Below are 18,586 nucleotides of genomic sequence, written 5' to 3' on the forward strand. Positions count from 1 at the left end.
CTTCCTTCAGCCAGCAGCAGGCCGCTGGGTTTCCCCTGCCGACTACGGGTCCCGAGGCGCGCCTCCCGCGCTCAGGCATCGGTTTAAGAGTTAGGGGTGGGAAACCAAGAAAGCCCGGGGTGCCGAACAACACGCACCCACAGGCCTCCAGGGGGCCCAGCCCGGAGCCGCCGGAGACCCGCCCGGTTGCCCGGGCGACGCTTCCGGCCGGCGCGCGCAGCCCCGGGGAGCAGGCGAGTTGGGAAACGGCTGGCTAGACGTGCCCAACGCCGCGACTCCGCCAGCGGGAGCGCGCTCGCGGCCGCACGCCCTCCGCCTGCCCGGCTCGGCCGCTGACGCGACGTAGACGTTGGGGAGCGGGAAGGCAGCGACCGCGGGCTCGGGATGAACAGCGGTGGCGGCTTCGGCTTGGGCTTGGGCTTCGGCCTCACCCCTACGGCGGTGATTCAGGTGACGAATCTGTCGTCGGCGGTGACCAGCGAGCAGATGCGAACGCTTTTTTCCTTCCTAGGAGAAATCGAAGAGCTGCGACTCTATCCCCCGGAGTAAGTGCTGGCGCTGGGCTGGGGGAGGGGCGCGGGCGCCATGGGGACCTCGGGAACCGGGCTGGGAGGGGGCGCGCGGGCCGGCACGTGACCGCCGGGGTTACCTTGGTGCCCATATTTGACGAGGGCATGGGGTCCAGCACTTCGCGGCCCTGCCCGCCGGCTTAGTGGGACTTGGGGGGCGCTGATCTCCGCACGGAGCCCTCACAAAGGAGTTGAAGGGTGGGCCTTTTCCGTGCCTCCCGGACTTGGGGTCGCCGTCCCCTTTGCGGATCTTGTAATTTTCCCTTCCCGAACTTAAGATGGCCGCAGGTGGGCCTAGCATAGTCCTCATGGCGAATGCTCGCGAGCCGCTTTGCCTTGTGCAGAGCGCGGGGACTGCACCCCCGAAGCCGCGACTTGCGAGGCCCCTCGTGTCAGCCCGTTATCTCTGACAGCTGATGGCACGGGGGGTTGGGGCTCTTACTTGTTTCCAAGAAAGGTGCTCAGACTTAGTATCTCTGGGGTTTATCTTTCCGATCCCGCCCCTGTTCTTAAAGCTCAGATTGACTCGCCCTTTCGGCAAAAGAGGAAAAATTCCTCCAATAAGGTCTTTTAGAAGATGTCCTTGGCGCTGCACGACTTTCCCTGCTGATACTGAACCTAGATTTCGCCAGGCATTCATAGGTCGTTGACCCCTTCGAAATCGGTGTATTTTCATTCCCCTTGTGCAATATTAACTAACTCCCAAACTTGTGAAGATTTGTGGGTTTTTCACATTCCTACATGCGTGAGTATTTTCCTACTTAAAGGCAGATCTTAGAATGTCAAAATCTTCCATATTTTGTTGGTTTTGTTAAAATTTGATTAAGGGATCATATTTTGCCAAGGTTTTTACTTTTAATTTTTTTACATTTGTTTTGCATTATTTTATAGTGAATCTAGTTTCGGTTCTAAACTTACTTTTTTTAAAATCCTTTAAGTATGAACCTGTGGTTGGCTGTTGACCAGAAAGACCGAGCTTTCGAACTGGCTCATGGGGATAAAGATATCATTGGTTCTTGTTATAATTCCAGACACTTTGACTCAAGTTACTTGGTGACAGTGAGATTTTGGTTTAGATATTAGCATAAATATAACTAAAAGTTGGTGTTTGGGTTTTTTTAATGAACTTTTAAAGGCCCTCCCCCCCCGTTTGAAATATTTCAAACGTACAGAATAATACATTTAGTATATTATTTCCTGCTGTGATTGCTTACTTTCCCTCCTATCCCACCCCCACTCCTACCCCCACCACCCCTTCATCTTTTTAGAAGCCGTAGCAGACTTTATGATGCTTCATCCCCCAAACTGAAGCAGGTTTATCTCTGAAGAACAATAACATGCTCCACAAGACCATTGGGCCATTGGATATATGTATATAATACTCAAATTTCCCAATTCTGTTTTTCCCTCCCCCCTTTTGATGTTTGATCCAGAAACGCCTTTAACGCCTTTAAACTAAAAGCTCCCCTTTCTTTGTCTTTTATGATACTGACATCCCCCCCCCCCCCCCCCCGTTAATTGTTTGTTGTAATGACACACGATACGAGTTTATCTAAATTATTCATGACTAGATTCAGGTAGTAACATTTTGTCAAGAGTACTATGTGCAGTGGTTAACTTGCAGTTACAGCTTTGAGTATCCTTTTTAACCTTCAGAAATGCTTTCAGCCTTCACCTAAAACATTTTTTTAATTGAGAGTTATTTGGAGTTCTGTATTCTACGAGAATTTAAATCAGTCAGCAAAGTATTTTGTATACAAGTTTTGTAAATTAGCCTTGTTTTCGAGGTTGTAAGGATATTTTATAGGTAGACGAAACCTATCACAGTGTTTTCTGGCCAATGTGGTAGCACTTACATGATGGAAAACTGTGATGCTGCCAGTCCTTGGCACTTAGAAATGAAATGTTACCACTCTGAGTTTAAAAGGCAGAGAAGAAACAAACTTGCTCTTAAAACTATATGGTTTACTAAACTTGATGGGCAAATGCATTTAGTAAAATTGTAACATAAATGTAACATACTCAAACCACAAATCACTGCTCACAAGACAGGTAGAACTGCTCCATAGAATTTCCCAGGCTTCTAAATGTGTATAGAAATAGACTGCCACGTTTTTCAGCTATGGAGATTTGAACTGCTAACCTTCCATTTTGTAGCCAAGCACTTAATGAAGGGTTACCTAAATATAATGTAGACGTAGCAGACTCTTAACCAGTTTTTCCACAAATGCGGTGCAAAGTTTCTATTGATTTAAAAATTTTTTTATTAGCACTTCACATGTCATATAATCCAATAATCCCATCATATCAAGAAGAGTTGTACAGTTATCACCTCATGCAATTCTAGAACAAATTCTTATTTTGTCTATTTATTGCTATTCATGTAATTTTTTTTTCTGATTGTGGCAAAAACATACACAACAGAACAGCCTCCAAAAACTGATGTCAACAAAAACAGTTAAAAACAAAACAGCAAGAAGAAAATAATACTACAAAGGGAAAAATAACACAGCATAATAAAGAATAGACCGTTGCCAATATTTAAAAGGTCAGATAAGTTTTTTTCCTGGAACAGGTGAGAAATACTTTAGCCTAGAGCCAATTCAGTTTGGGTCAAGACGGAGCTCCTTTTATATATACCATAGTTTCATACACAATAATCAAGTTTAGAATAGGATCTGTGTATCAAAGTAAAGCTGCAGATGAATTTTGAGCTCCCACTGTCCTCTATAACCTTCTACAAATTGGGTGTTCACCGTTTAAGCTCTGATACTTTCCCCTCCACATTTGGATTTCGTTATCGTCATCCTTAGATTACACAGACTGGTGTGCTGCTTAGGTCTGGATTTAGAGATACCTTATTTAGGTGGATGCTTGTTTGAGTGCATCCCTTTAAGACCTCGGACAGTTACAGCAGTTGACATCTGGAGAGCATTTGCTGTCTTCCCCACACTTTGCTGTAGCACTCTTATAGTCAGCGATCCATGCAGGCGAGTATTGAGCAGGGCCACCTTTATAAGAATTGAATGTTTGTGGATTAGGGCTGGAATTAGATGGGAGCTCAGAATCGCACCTGCTTGTCCTGGGTTCTGAACAACTCTGGTTTACTTTGGCAGTTGTCTTATGACAAAAACAAAACCCCACAACAACAAAAGCAAACAAAAGGCAGAAAAAACAAAAAACCAAATAAAGTAGAAAGACATTGTTAACCATCCCCTTGGGGTATAAATCTATTAGAATTTAAGATACTGTTGATGTGAGGAGTTTATGTGAGTGTAGTCCTAACGCTGCAATCTGTGAGTACATTTTGATTTCTTAATTGCTTGAGCTCTGTTTACACTGAGCATGGGGACAGAAGCTAGAGGGAAAATCCCTGTCTCATTTCTTTACAGGTACAAATCCTTGCCTAACAGATTAAAACCAGTCATAGTAATGCAAGGGAAGCATTGAGGTATTAAATATTTTGGTAGTTCTGGGTCTCCTTTCATTGGACACCCACTAAGCCAGGGGTCCCACTCAAGGTCCTGTGACTACCATTTCCACAGTCTGAAGTCCACGGGTGCATGCAGATAGTTTAGACGGAGGGCCAGTTCGTTCAATCAGGCTTCTATGTTGAGTCCTTTTGCTGTGGCCTTTGGGGATGCTAAATTGCCTGTAAAGCCAGCTTTTAAGGTCATAGTGCTTATTAGTCCATGGTGTGGTTTATCGAGGGTTGGGTAGCAACATATTAGTAGTGTCTACCCAGGAACAAGATGCTGTATTCTTGTTTTTCAGCAGTATTGACTGACAGTCTATTGTATTCGGCATACTTCTCTGTAATGATGCTCTACTTACCTGGTTCTTTTTTATATGAATGATGTGTTTACAAATTTGGACTGAAAAAGTATTAGTTGTATTGAGGATCTAGATTATAGTTATGAACTTTCACATAATGTTTTACAAATAATTTTGGATGCTGATGAGAACTTAAAATTTTTTTATGTGGAAATAGATTGTATTTCTATAGGAACATATTCCTTAATAAAAGTTTAAACTTTGCATTGCTAATAATGAAAATTCACATTTTTCATTATGAGATAATGATTCAGTTATATTTTAGCTTGTAAACTTTGTGAATCATGTAAACATGAATTCTGTAAACCTGAGTGTAAAAATTTAGAGTTCTTGTTTGCAATAATTCTCTATTTTATTGCTAGCTTCTGATATCATTGCATTGGCTACACAAGACTCATAGACAAAATTCATGATGAAAGGGTTTATTAGCACACGTTGACAGGTTCTAATGCAGTGGAAAGGCTCAAGGTTGAGTTTATCAGGACATGTCACAGAGTTCTTTCGGGTCTGCTAACAAGTGTAACAGCCAAAGAGCATACCTCTCCGCTGGATGCCTCAGCCTGAAGACATTCAGAGCTAGCTCTGTGCCTAAGGAAACCCAGTCCCCTGAACTAGTACCCAGAGGCACCCCACTCCTATAAGCCTCAGCCCAAAGGCAGTCAGTTCCACTTTCTCGGGTCAACAAGCCTAACTTCTATTAAGTGTGTGGCACCACATCTGAAAGCCAGTTTCCTGCCCCAAAGAACACAGCTTTCCTTGCTCTGTGGCTTGGGAAGTCCAACACTCTATTTCATGCCATGACTCCTGGTTCTGCTGCTGCTGCTCTCATGGTATAGCTGCCCTCTGCATTCAGGAGGCTCAGTGTGCCTAGGATCTTGGGGCTAGAGGAATGTGCTCCACATTTGGCACTTGCTGGTAATGAGAGCCCTTCCCTTGCTTCTCAGAGGCCGATTTTATTTACAAGATGGCAAGTACGGAGAAGCCTATCAATATCTTCCCCCACCTTCTTACCAGGCATGCAGAGAGAAGTCATTTGGTGGGAGTTAGAGACTTGGACTAGAAGAGCCTCAAGTAATTTACTGTCCTTACAGTGATGACTTATCAGACTTTGGGTAATTTCAACATTAACAGTATTCCTTTTACAGTTCTGACATTAAGAACGTACTATAATCGTAGAGGTTTTTTTTTTAATTGACTGGAAAACTAAGTTTCTATTTTTTTCTTTTTAAAATCATTTTTTGGGGGCTTGTATAACTCTTATCACAATCCATCTATCCACTGTGTCAAGCACATCTGTACATTTGTTGCCCTCATCATTCTCAAAACCTTTGCTTTCTACTTGAGCCCTTGGTATTAGCTCATTTTCCCCCTCCCTCCCTGCTCCTACTCCCTCACGAACCCTTGATAACTTATAAATTATTATTTTGTTATATATTACACTGTCTCCCTTCATCCGCTTTTTTGTTGTCCATCCCCAGACAGGTTCTATGTAGATCCTTGTAATCGGTTCCTCCTTTCTACTGCACTTTCTGTCCACCCACCTAGTATCTCCACTCTAACCACTGGTCCTGAAGGGATCATCTGCCCTGGATTCCCTGTGTTTGCAGTTCCTATCTGTACCAGTGTACATCCTGTGGTCTAGCCGGATTTGTAAGGTAGAATTAGGATCATGATAGTGGGGGGGGAGGGGGAGAAGCATTAAAGAACTAGAGCAAAGGGGAATGGACAACAGAAAAGTGGGTGAAGGGAGACGTCAGACAGTGTAAGATACAACAAAATAATTTATAAATTATTAAGCGCTCATGAGGGAGGGGGCAGTGAAGAGAGATGGGGAAAATGAGGAGCTGATGCCAAGGGCTTAAGTGGAGAGCAAATATTTTGAAAATGATGAGGGCAACGAATGTACAAATGTGCTTTACACAATTGATGTATGGATTGCGATGAGTTGTATGAGCCCCCAAATAAAATTATTTAAAAAATAAAGAACTGATACATGCTACAACTGTTACAACAAAAAGAACTAGAGGAAAGTTGTATGTTTCATTGTTGCTATACTGCACCCTGTCTCCCCCACCCCTGTGACCTTTCTGTTAGGGGATGTCCAGTGGCCTACAAACGGGCTTTAGGTCTCCACTCCGCACTCCTTCTCATTCACAATGCTGTGATTTTTTGTTCTTTGATGCCTGACCCATGATCCCTTTGACACCTCATGATCACACATTCTGGTGTGCTTCTTCCATGTGGACTTTGTTGCTTCTGAGTTAGATGGCCGCTTGTTTCATCTTTAAGCCTTTACGACCCCAGACACTATATCTTTTTTTTTTTAAACATTGTATTAGGGGCTCATACAACTGTTATCACAATCCATACATATACATACATCAATTGTATAAAGCATGTCAGTACATTCTTGCCCTAATCATTTTCAAAACATTTGCTCTCCACTTAAGCCCTTTGCATCAGGTCCTCTTTTTCCCCCCCTCCCTCTCCGCTCCCCCCTCCCTCATGAGCCCTAGATAATTTATAGATTATTATTTTGTCATATTTTCCTCTATCCGGCATCTCCCTTCACCCCCTTCTCTGTTGTCTGTCCCCCAGGGAGGAGGTCACATGTAGATCCTTGTAATCAGTTCCCCCTTTCCAAACCACTCACCCTCTACTCTCCCAGTATCGCCCCTCACCCCCTGGTCCTGAAGGTATCATCCATCCTGGATTCCCTGTGCCTCCAGCTCCTATCTGCACCAGTGTACAACCTCTGCCCTATCCAGACTTTCAAGGTAGAATTTGGATCATGGTAGTTGGGGGGGTGGGGGGAGGAAGCATCCAGGATCTGGGGGAAAGCTGTATTCTTCATCAGTGCTACATTGCACCCTGACTGACTCATCTCCTCCCCTAGACCCCTCTGTGAGGGGGCCAGACACTATCTTTTGATAGCCGGCACCATCACTTTTCTTCACATTTGCTCTTGCACCTGGTTTGTCTTCAGTGCTCGTCTTAGGAAGGTGAGCATCATGGAATGCCAGTTTAGAGTATACTTGCATTGAGGGAGTACTTGAGTGGAGCCCCAATGTCCATCTGCAACCTTAATACTAAAGCTGTAAATATATGCACATAGTTCTATTTCCCTATTATCATATGTAAATATGTTTACATATGTACGTGTTTGTATTTAGACCTCTATAAATGCCCTGTGCCTCCTAGTTCTTTCCTCTATTTCCTTTGACTTTCCTCTTGTCCCACTATCATGCTCAGCCTTCAGTTGGGTTTCAGTAATTCGTCTGGGTTACATTGCCCTTGATCAAGCTCTATCAGACCTTCTATACCCTCCTCGCCATCCATTTTAGATCACTTGTTCCCTTGTCCCTGGGTTTAACATCAACTTCCTTTCCCCTGCCTTCTCCTCTCCCATAAGTCGTTCCCCCCCCCATGTCCTCCTCACTGGTCTTTTGTTTTCTCTTCCAGATTGTTTATTCTGCCCATTCCATCTAGATAAGACCTAAAGAGATAATAAGTACAAAAACAAAGACGGCAAAATAAAGCAACAACAACAAAAACCAATGACAAAAAGAAAAGCCTGTAAATAGTTCAAGGTCTGTTTGAGTGTTTTCTGGTCAAGTCTGATGGTGCCACGCCCTGGCCCCAAAGTCTATTTTTGGTATTCCCTGGGGACTTCGTTCTGTTCCCCTTGCTGTTCTGTTGCACATCCTTAGTGTTTTGCCTCAGTGTGTTGGGGTCAGATCGGGTGCAACTCCTGCACTGTGTTTCCAGTGTTGTCCCCCGTAGTGCTATGGGTCAGTGAGCGACATCGAGTCTTATAGTGGGTCTGCCTCTATGGTCCTCTCTATGTTTTGGCTGCTCTGAGTGGGAATATCATCCTCAGGGCTTCCTTTATTTTCTTCTGTGTCCTTTGATCAGACATGTCCCTCTCTGAGGTGTAGCTTCTTCTGAAGTGAAATCTGTGGGGAGGGGGGGCTGTCCATGTAGTTGGGATTGGGGCTGACACTTCAGACCTTTTTATTGGTTCCCTGCTTCAGGCTGGTTATGTTGTATGCACATCTTGGAGCACCGGATTGAGGAAATCTTACTGTCCCAGATTCACTTACTCATGCCCGGCCACTCAAATGATAGTAAACTCTTGGAGGCTTGAGTCCACCAGAGTCATCTGGAAGAAAGGCCTGGTGATCTACTTTTGAGAAACAATCACCCACTGTAAACCCTCTGGAGCAGTTTTACTCTGATACTGGGTTGTCCTGAAGTGGAATGGGTGACCTGGATCTTTTTGGGTTGAGGGCAGTGGAGTGGTGGGGATGGGGCAGAGATCTTTATGTGGCTAGTCACTTGTACCCAGAGGCTTTTGAGATCTGTTAGGGGTTTCCACAGTAATGAATTGTAATAAGGCTGGTGCTGGATCTATATAGATGTCTTGGTAACATGTCCGAGGGACACCTAATCAATTTTGGTATTTTGAGATGACTTTTCAGAAGACTTCATTAAATGAAGTAGGGGTTGCCATTCTGAAAGGGAGTGGGAGAGAACATCATAGCAAAATGGGACATGTACAAAGACCTAGCTGCACAGGATGTGTTCTGCAAACCTCAAGTGTTTGTATGCTTGGAGTTTTATGTGCATTTAGATGATGAGGATGTAGTTTATATGATGAAATCGAGAGTTTAGAAATTTACTCTGGTAGTTTTGTAAAAGACCGCTAATTGAGATAGAAGATTGGTGGGTTTGGAATCAGATGAGAAATGTTGAGGGCTCGAATTCAAGCATTGCTAATGGGATTGAGAAAATAATATGATAGATACTGGGAAGTAATTGCATTAGGATTTAATGACATTTCAGATTAGAAAGAAAAGTCAAGGATGGGCAGCGTTTTTGCTCAGGAAACAGCTCCCAGTACTTGACCTGCCCAGCATAAGTTGAAGAGAGCTGTTGGAGTCTGGTCCAACCAATAGCAGCCCTATGCACAACTGAATGAAACACTGACTGGTCTTACTCCATCCTCACAATTGTCCCTATGACTGAGCCCGTTGTTGGAGCCACTGTGTCAATCCATTTCCTTGAGGGCCTTCCTCTTCTTTGCTGTTCCACCGCTTTAACAAGGAGTCCTATTGGCATAGTGGTTATCCATTGGGCTGTTAACCTGGAGGTCAGCAGTTCGAAACCACCCCCTGGTCCTCAGGAGAAAGACACGGCTTTCTATTCCTCTTAGTTAGGAGTTAGAGTCTCAGAACACATCAGGAGCTGTTCTAACCTGCCCTATGTCACCATGATTCAGAATGGACTTGGCAGTGAACTTGAGTCACTTTATTAGGCATGATGTCCTTCCGGGGCTGGTCTCTCTTGACAATATGTCCAAAGTATTTAAGATGAAGTCCTTGCCCCTGACCCTTATTCTAAGATCAATTTGTCGTTTTTAGCAGTCCTTGGTACTTTCATTATTTAGCACCACAATTCAAACACATTGATTTTTCTTAGGTCTTCCTTACCCTGTCCAACTTTAACAGACATGAGGCAATTGAAAATACCGTGGCTTGGGTCAGGCTGACATTAGTCCTCCAAGTCCTCGCTTTTCAATACTCTAGAGAGGCCTTGTGCAGCAGATTGACCTAGTTCATCCTTTGATCTTTCGACTGCTGCTTCCATGAGCATTGGTTGTGGATCTAAACAAGACAAAATTCTGGATAACTTGAACTTTTTCTCCATTTATCGTGATATTATTTCTTGGTCCAATTGTGGAGTGGGAATTATTGATTGTGTTCACTCAGCTCTGAGATGAAGCTTGCTTTGCACGTTGCCTTGGCAGAGGGAAAGAGCCTTGCATAGCTCTTAAAACTGCCCAATAACAACACATTTCAGCTTTGCTCATTTTGGATTGGCAAAAGTGTATTAGTTACATGGCCACCAGGGAGATGGAATTTTACTACATTCCCAGAAGGAGACATGGAAATATTTAGTGAACAGTTTAGTGACTGTCAAAACTAGTGGCTGGTTTTTGTGTTGGGATAATTTGATGGTATCTTAAACTGAAATAGGAAGTATAAGACAGACGAGAGGACTGGTGAGAGAAAGATTATGAATTTTCTTTTGGATCTTAATAAGTTAAGATTGGGCCCTTGTGACAGTAAAGGTAGACAATTCCAGCAGACACTTGGATTTGGGAGCCTGGAGCACAGCAGAGGCTTAAATTGTAGATTTGGTAATGTAAAGATTGTGAATTAAATCTTGGTGTGGAAGTGTTTTCCTCAGCGGTAATACATGAAGCGCTTTGTTTGACTTAGCTGCTGAGAAAAGGTGGATTGTTCGTGAGGGTTGGAGTGAAATTTGAATTGATCTTAGACAAAAATGGGTTGGATTGGAAAGGTAGAGTTTTTATAACCATGTACAAATATATTTACCCACTATTAATGTGACCTTCCTATATCATTTACAGATGGATTTTTGTTTTAACAGTCTTGATTTAAATGATTTAGCTTACATGAGATCTGAAGTTAATTAGACTTCCATCTTTGTCTTTACTAACTAGTTCTGGAACTGTGGCAAACTACTCTATTTTTTAAAAAAAATGATTGAAATTTGAAAAAGCAAAATGTCTTAAGGGAGTGTGTATTTTTGCTACAGGTTAAGTATATGGTTTAGCTTGGGTCCTTTTCTTGCTAAAGACTTTTGCAGAAAGTAACTATAAACAGGGTGAAATGAAAGCATGATTACTACGTCGATAAAGATAGTTAATTTTGGGATCCTCGGGATGGATTCATAATAAGGAAAGTAGTTTCCTTCTGTGCTCTCTGTCTGGCTCCTTTTTGCTTATAGTCCTGCTTAGATTGACTCAAATAGGACTATTAAGAGTCTCTGCTCTTTAACCATTACAACAGGCAAGCTTTTGTATAATCTCGTTTCTGCTTAACCTGAAGCAGTCTGATATGTGGAAAAGATCTTGATTTTAAATCTTGTCAGAATTATATAGTAATTTAAATGTCAGGGAATCACATTAGGAAGGGTGGGAAGTGGTTAGAAAACTTATTCTTGAGGATTGGGGCTTTTATAAAGAAATTTTCCTTAGTTATGATTCATTAACATCTTTGGTCAGTTTTCATATTTCATGCAAATTAAGAATTTGAGTTTCCGATCTTTACAAATTAGGCTATATGCTTGTCTAGATTGTCTTTCATCTTTGCAAACAAATCACCAGGAAATGACTGTTTATCTGGATCTATATCATAGCTTAGCCACAAATGTTTTTGTTTTATTATACAAGATTATGTAAAGATGTAAGAAAGAAATGTAAAATGACTAAGCCAAATAAATGTCTATTTAGTCCAATTTTTTCTTTTTTTTTATCTTGCAGCAACGCACCTCTTGCTTTTTCCTCCAAAGTATGTTATATTAAGTTTCGTGACCCATCGAGTGTTGGTGTGGCCCAGCATCTCACTAACACGGTTTTTATTGACAGAGCTCTCATAGTAGTTCCTTGTGCAGAAGGTTAGTATCACAAGTTTTTCCTACTGTTTTGCTCGCTGTTCTGTCATTTGCCTTTGGCTTTCCCAGAAATTGGCAAGTAAGAGTAGACATATGTGTTAGAACAAGTATGCAGTTTGGAAAAGGAAAGGCTTTCTGTTTTATATATTAGTCATTAATTTATTACTTAGGTATATTGGAAATTTTATCACTAAAGATTTAAAGTTAATACATTATGTAGCTTCTATGCCTTACTTTGGCTTTCTATAGTCTGTGAAAATGTGAAATGAAAGCTTTCTGTGTTTCTTTTTAAGTTGTAAAGAAAGTATTCTTGCATTAAGATGGGAAGGGAAATTATTTTGAATGCATAAAAGTAAGTGCTTCTTGTGTATACAATATACTACATAAATAAAAACAATATACACATTTTGCCATATTGAGGCTAAGTGATATTTTAACTATCCTCAAGGTAATGTATCTTAATAGGTTCAATGAGACCATTATTTCATATTTAATATAATTGTCCACTATAACCAGAACTTTGCTTTTTTTCTTCTGCCAATTTTTCTTTGAAAAGATTCATGGAAAGCAATCTTCCAAAATCTCTTATCAACAAGTAGTTGTTGGAGATAAGAAAAAGCCTAAATTTTGTCTTAAATGGCTTTAAGAGCTACTAATTACTAGTTTTTATTAGTGACTTCTATTTACAGAGTCATTCATATGTAATAAGCTCTGCTGAATTTGACAGGTCTGGTGTGTAGTTAACTTCTATTCAGCTCACCAACTATGGCATGTATATTACATGAATTTTAAAGTTTAGTTATTGTGATTTAAATATCTTTAAAATGGTAATTTTTATGATATAAAAGTTTATCTCGAACAGTTTAATGAAATTCATCTGTGATGTTTTTAAGCCTTTTTTAGAAAACAGCTTAACATTTAAAATAATGTATGGTAAAAAAGTTTGCTGCCTTTTCAAGATTTTATACTTATTTTAGAATGTCTATTCTGGGAGTTCAAAAATATTAAAATTAAATACAGTGAGTATAATTCTGATATTTTTGATATCCTAGAATAAGACATTGTAGAGTTTTCAGGTAAATTTGTAAAGTTTATCCCTGTCCTGTAATAGGGATGGGATTAAGAGAATAAAATTAGATTATAGTTTAATTATTTCCCAAATATATCTTGCTGTCTGTATGGGGGCAGTCAACCCTTAATGGAAAAGTTGAGTGAGAAAGGAACTCATGAATAGTTTAATTCCTCATAACTTGTAGTGGAATTTAATATGAGTAAACTAAAGGGGGGGGAATCAATAGAGTAAATTTATTAAGTTGGACAGGAATTATATCCCAAAACAATCAGGAAAGTAATTAAATATGCCACAAATGGTGCAAAATTTTGTGTTATGTTACTACTGAGTTGTAAAAAAGAATTTATCAGTGTTGCTTGTTGAAATTTTGCTGAGTTACCAAAGGATTTTTCATATAAATAAGCATATATGTATATCTCTGACCTTGATTTGTCATAAAACTCCAAGGTTACAGACATGGAGTTAATTTGATAGTAATGAATACAATTGCACCCTAGTTATAAGTATTAGTATTTTTAATACTACTTGGATATGAAAATCTTAAGCATATTTTTATTGCAATTTAGTTACAAGTAAGTATATTAGAACCCTGACGTATGAAACCAACTTGATGCCATCGAGTCAGTGCCTACTCAAAGCGACCCTATAAAACCATAGGTATTTGAAAACTAGTCAGTTAGTACACTTTACAGTAAACTAAGTTGGAAAGATGGAGATATGAAACCTGAAGAATTTCCCAGGGAGGTGATAAAAATCTAATCATGGTCTACAAGTGAAGAAATAAAACATTGGCTGTACTAGGAAAGATAGCAGTGTGATTTGGAGATAAATAATGAAAAGGAAGTGTTCCACTGGAGCAAGTTCTCCAAGCTGATGTTCTGTGTGGCTGCAAGCAGTCTTCTGTTAACGTCCCTGACTGCATTACTTTCTTGATGTTGTAGAAACAGTATTCTGACAGAAATGAAAAAAACCACAAACTTTGGTCTAAGAAAAACATTTTCGGTTTCCTTTGTCTTACAGACAGTAATGTGAGAAAAGTTGTAAAAGTAATGTTTGATATATGAAAGTTTCATATGTATTCAGTATTAGCTATTAACTAAACATGCCATTTCAAAATAAAATATACTTTCATTTTACTTGTCCAAATGTGACCTTTTTTTTCTTTTTGTTGCGTACATCTCAGATTTCTTTTGTAAATGTTAACATTTAGAACAAGATAAGGTCGAACATAACAAGGGTGTCAGCCTAATCATCAGTCATAACTTTATGTCCACATTTTCTGGTAGATGGATTTTGACTATTAATTTGGTTTTGTATGTTTTCTCTATGTGATATTTGTGCATTATTAGATGACTAGACTGGCCAAGGCAGACCTGTTACACTTGCCTGAGTTAGGCATTGTTTGCCATGCCACTAAACCTGCCGTCAAGTGAAACCTTCATTGGGGAAATGAGATCGGAGTCTGAACCGCAGAAGATGGACGCCCTGTCTCTGTTTTTTATTGTTTTACTTTAATTTCATTTCTTTTCCTTTATTTTGTTCCCCCCCCCTTTTTGTTTTTGTTTTTGTTTTGTTAAATCTCTTTCACTTTAACTTGTGAGCTGGGTTTTCCAGTTCTTTGTAAATGATATTCCATTTAAGGTTCATAACATTGTGTTGCAGATTATATTGGGAGATGATTAGCAGAGCTCAACTTTCAGATAAAATAAATTTTCATGTAGCAAATTAGAGGACACTGTTGTGAAGCTCAGTGTGAGTCTTAATTGGTGTTTATCATAAAGACTGATCAGGTACATTTTGTTCTTGAAACATCAAAACACTGGTAAGAATCTTAGGAACACTTTTGAACTCACTGAAACATTTTTGTAGTTTACACCCTCTGTGTTTGCATCTGTCAGGAAACTCATCTTAATAGCTCCTCATTTTTATCCTTCCCCTTAGAATTTTAAGCATATGCAATAATCAAGGAAAATAAACATATATCTGAGAGTATATACATCTTTTTATATCTTGAGCGTAGGGGAAGAGTCTTTTTGTCTTTTATAGATAAGAATGCATTTCATTAACTTGGGAAGATTTTGAGCTGCTAAATTTGGGCAATGGATATTTGAGGAGCTGTAATTTATTTGTGTGTGTGTATTCTTGCTTAAATCTTTTGTTGACACATTTTCAGGTTACTAGTTTCTCAATGGATTCTGAGATTTGGATTAGTACTATCATACTGAGGGATTTGATTTTTAGCTTGTTTTCTTTGAGGAGTATAGTTTAAGAAAAATGCTAAAGACTAACTTGTTACATATTCTTCTATGCTCTGATAGTCTCATAGTATTTAGAGATAAATAGACTTGTAACTTAGAAGTTAGCAGTGGAAATTATTTTTCTATTTTTAATAGTAATGAGAATAAGAAAAAGTACCTTTAATAGTAATGAGAATAAGAAAAAGCTGTTACTGTGTTTACTTAAAGATTCAAGTAGTTGATCACTACCACAAGAGGCAAACAACCTATTGATTATGAAAGCATTCTTACATTGGAACTCTTAATTTTAATTTTTTTTTTTAGGTACTCTATTAGGGTAGTAAAACAGGGTGGTTAGCACTCATGGACCTTAGTTGATTTATCAAATTTGTACTTAAAAAGAATACTTTTTTATAATGGCTATTCAGTTCTGATTTAAATAGTATAGTGCATATATATATATAGGTATATAGAGATATATGTGCTAATGTTAGTTACTAATTAAACAAATTATTGTTAATTGATGTATTCAGTAAGGTCTGCCCCTTTATGCATGTTTAAAAATCTGTGCTTTTTCAGAATTAACATTGAAAAAGGAACTTTGTTTTTTAATTAGTAAATTAAAGTAGTACAGATTTAGATTTTACCACGTAGTAGACATTTGCTAAAGCTAATAAACTGTTGCTTTTATTCTGTTCCTCTAAATAAGGCCTTACAATTATTTAAAGCAACTTAAATTTTGATTTATATTCATGTTTATAGATAGATTCAGATAATATTTACTTAGTGATTTACCCTTGTACTTCTGTTGGTTTTAAATAGGCTTTTGTCATTAAAACCCAGCATGGCATTTAAAAAAATTTGGTCCATGTGCTATATACAGTTTAGTATAATTTTGGTACACTGTTTTAAATCACTCTTAGAGAACTCGTATGAGTTATTCTAAAAAATCTGTCTTTAGATATATTTCTAAAGATTGGGGGGGTAAAAATGTAGAAGTTGTAGTTTTCCTTGTCAAACTTAGTAGTTCAGTAATTAAATGGAAAATTGATGTACTTATTTCAGAGCATAATTTTCCTTTAAAAATTTTTTTCCCTTTTATTGGCCTGTAGGTTTTTTTTCCCTACAAAGTGTTCTAAGATTATTTTAGTGATACTGTTACCATTATAATTAACAGATAAAATGTTTATAAACAAGACATTTAGCCAGTAACTATTTCTACTTCAGATAAGTATACATAAATCAGTTATAAAATATAATATTTTAAGAAAGAAAGTACCTGAAAGTCGGGAACTTTTTTGATTACTGTTCTTAAAAAAAAAACAAAACCATTCCCAAGACTTGGAGTCTTGAAGAATCCTTTTCAGCATCGATTCTACGAAGGGGTTCCAGAAAGTTCGTGGGAAAAGTCCATTATCTTTCAGCTCCCATTTTTATACACACTTTGTGAAGCCCCTCGCTTTCCTGGTGAGATGCCTAAATGGATGTGGTCTCCCTTTAAAAATGAACGTGGTTCCACAAGTAGGCTTTTGTTTTGTTTTTTTTTCTATCTACTAAAATTAAATGGATTCCTTTGTGGGGACGGGGGTTATCGAAATTGTTACAATATAGGGAGACTTAGTAATAGGATAGGGAACTCATTAAGGAATAAATTTCAATTCGCACATATTTGTTTTGTTTTGTTTTTTCTTTTTTTTGACTAATTTGGTTATTTGCCATTTATGGGGATTAAACTTTAAAAAATGTTCTTCTTTTCTGTATCTGATGTTCTGTGTGCTATTAGTGATGCAGCCAACACGAACGGTTGTCATGTGTAACACAACTTTCGATCACCGCGAAAACACCGTCCTGGGAAAGCGTCCATGCTTGATATCGTTTGGTTCATGAACATTAAGTTTCCAGTACAGGTGACCCATAGCTCAAAGTGTTAAATAATTGTCTACATTATTCAGTTTTTAAAATAATATTCCATTAATGAGATTGTTAGTCTTTGAAGTTTTGCTCACTTTTTGTTTTTCCTAGTAGAGCAGGATAAAAGGAAAGACTTAAGTTCTTATTTATTTCTTTATATGGATAGATTCATTTATTATTATTATTTTTTAAGTGCAAGGGTAATTATAAAATCATAGTGTAAAGTTTGTGTGGTGTGTCTGCTTTCTGTAATGTTGGAAATTTGCCTCTGCAGGTAAAATCCCAGAGGAATCCAAAGCTCTTTCTTTATTGGCTCCTGCTCCAACCATGACAAGTCTGATGCCTGGTGCAGGGTTGCTTCCTATACCGACCCCAAACCCTTTGACTACAGTAAGTATTATAGAAGAGAATAAAGATCTTAGAAACCAGTTTCCATTTGGGATCCTTTTTTTTGGGGGGGGGTAAAGGAGAGCATTTGGACCCTACTTAAATCCCCACCTCCCCCTTGATATCACTGATTTAAGCTCCCTTTTTGAATTATTCATGAAGAAATTAGGTATTCATTTAAATTTGAAAATGCAATAGTTAGAAAATCACTTGTTAAAACTCAGCTTTTTCAATGGCGTGGGGAATTGGAGGTTCTAAGTAACTGAAATTCTCGGTTCAATAGGACTAATTTCTCCAAAAGACATGAAATGATCCGCAGTCTTGATATAGGGACTGTTTCTAATTCCAGGGTCATCACGTTTTTAAAATCACCATAGAAAATATTTTACTCTATTGAAAATTTTTAGCATTTATTTGACAGCAATATAAATGCTTATTTTCGTCTTGAGGGAAAATGGGCTTCCTCTTGGTTTAGCTGCAACACCTCTTATTGTAAAACTTGAGTTTAAAGGGTAATTCCAGTTAGGAAAAAGCAGGTCGCCCATAGTCATCTGGCCTTTGATTATCTATTTTTCCACCCCTCTTTTGACTTACTGTATTTGATCCATATTGCCCTTTGTTGTTCCTTGGATATGCTATGGATTTCCTGCCTTGGGACTTTGGGATTTCTTGCTTCTGCCTACAATTATACTTTTCCATATATGGAAAGGGTGTACTTTTTTTAGGTAGGCTTCTATTTAAAAGGTACCTGCCAGGTAAGCTCTGGGCTGCTAACATAGCCTAGGAGGTTCAAATTCACAATCTGTTTTGTGGGTGAAAAATGAGGCTATTTGCTCCAGTAAAGATGTGCAAATATACTCTGAGTTGGAATCAACTTCATGGCAGTGTGTGTATGTGTGTGTTTCGTTTTTTAAAATCATTTTATTAGGGGGCTCATCCATTGTGTCATGCACATTTGTACATTTGTTGCCATCATTCTCAAAACATTTGCTTTTTACTTGATTCCTTGATAGCAGCTCCTCATTTGTTCCCCTCCCTCCCAATCCCCCTCCCTCATGAACTCTTAATAATTTATAATTATTATTATTATTTTG

The 18,586-nt window shown here is 38.9% G+C and overlaps 1 protein-coding gene across 3 annotated transcripts in view; it reads left to right on the top strand.

Annotated features, from left to right (window-relative positions):
* Positions 1-264: 264 nt before the first annotated feature.
* The window catches only part of SREK1 (splicing regulatory glutamic acid and lysine rich protein 1), a 43,681-nt gene continuing 25,359 nt past the window's right edge, over positions 265-18,586 (top strand). Inside the window, exons 1-3 of one of the 3 annotated variants that reach the window (XM_075541110.1) lie at positions 265-545; positions 11,755-11,888; positions 17,380-17,495. In XM_075541110.1, coding sequence (XP_075397225.1) covers positions 385-545; positions 11,755-11,888; positions 17,380-17,495 — 411 coding nt within the window. In that variant the 5' untranslated portion in view covers positions 265-384. Of the gene's footprint in view, positions 546-11,754; positions 11,889-14,306; positions 17,102-17,379; positions 17,496-18,586 lie in introns of those variants that run through there. The other 2 variants (XM_075541109.1, XM_075541111.1) reach the window with 2 other exon arrangements.

The sequence above is a fragment of the Tenrec ecaudatus genome, chromosome 2, assembly GCF_050624435.1.
Source record: "Tenrec ecaudatus isolate mTenEca1 chromosome 2, mTenEca1.hap1, whole genome shotgun sequence".
Taxonomy (NCBI): Eukaryota; Metazoa; Chordata; class Mammalia; order Afrosoricida; family Tenrecidae; genus Tenrec; species Tenrec ecaudatus.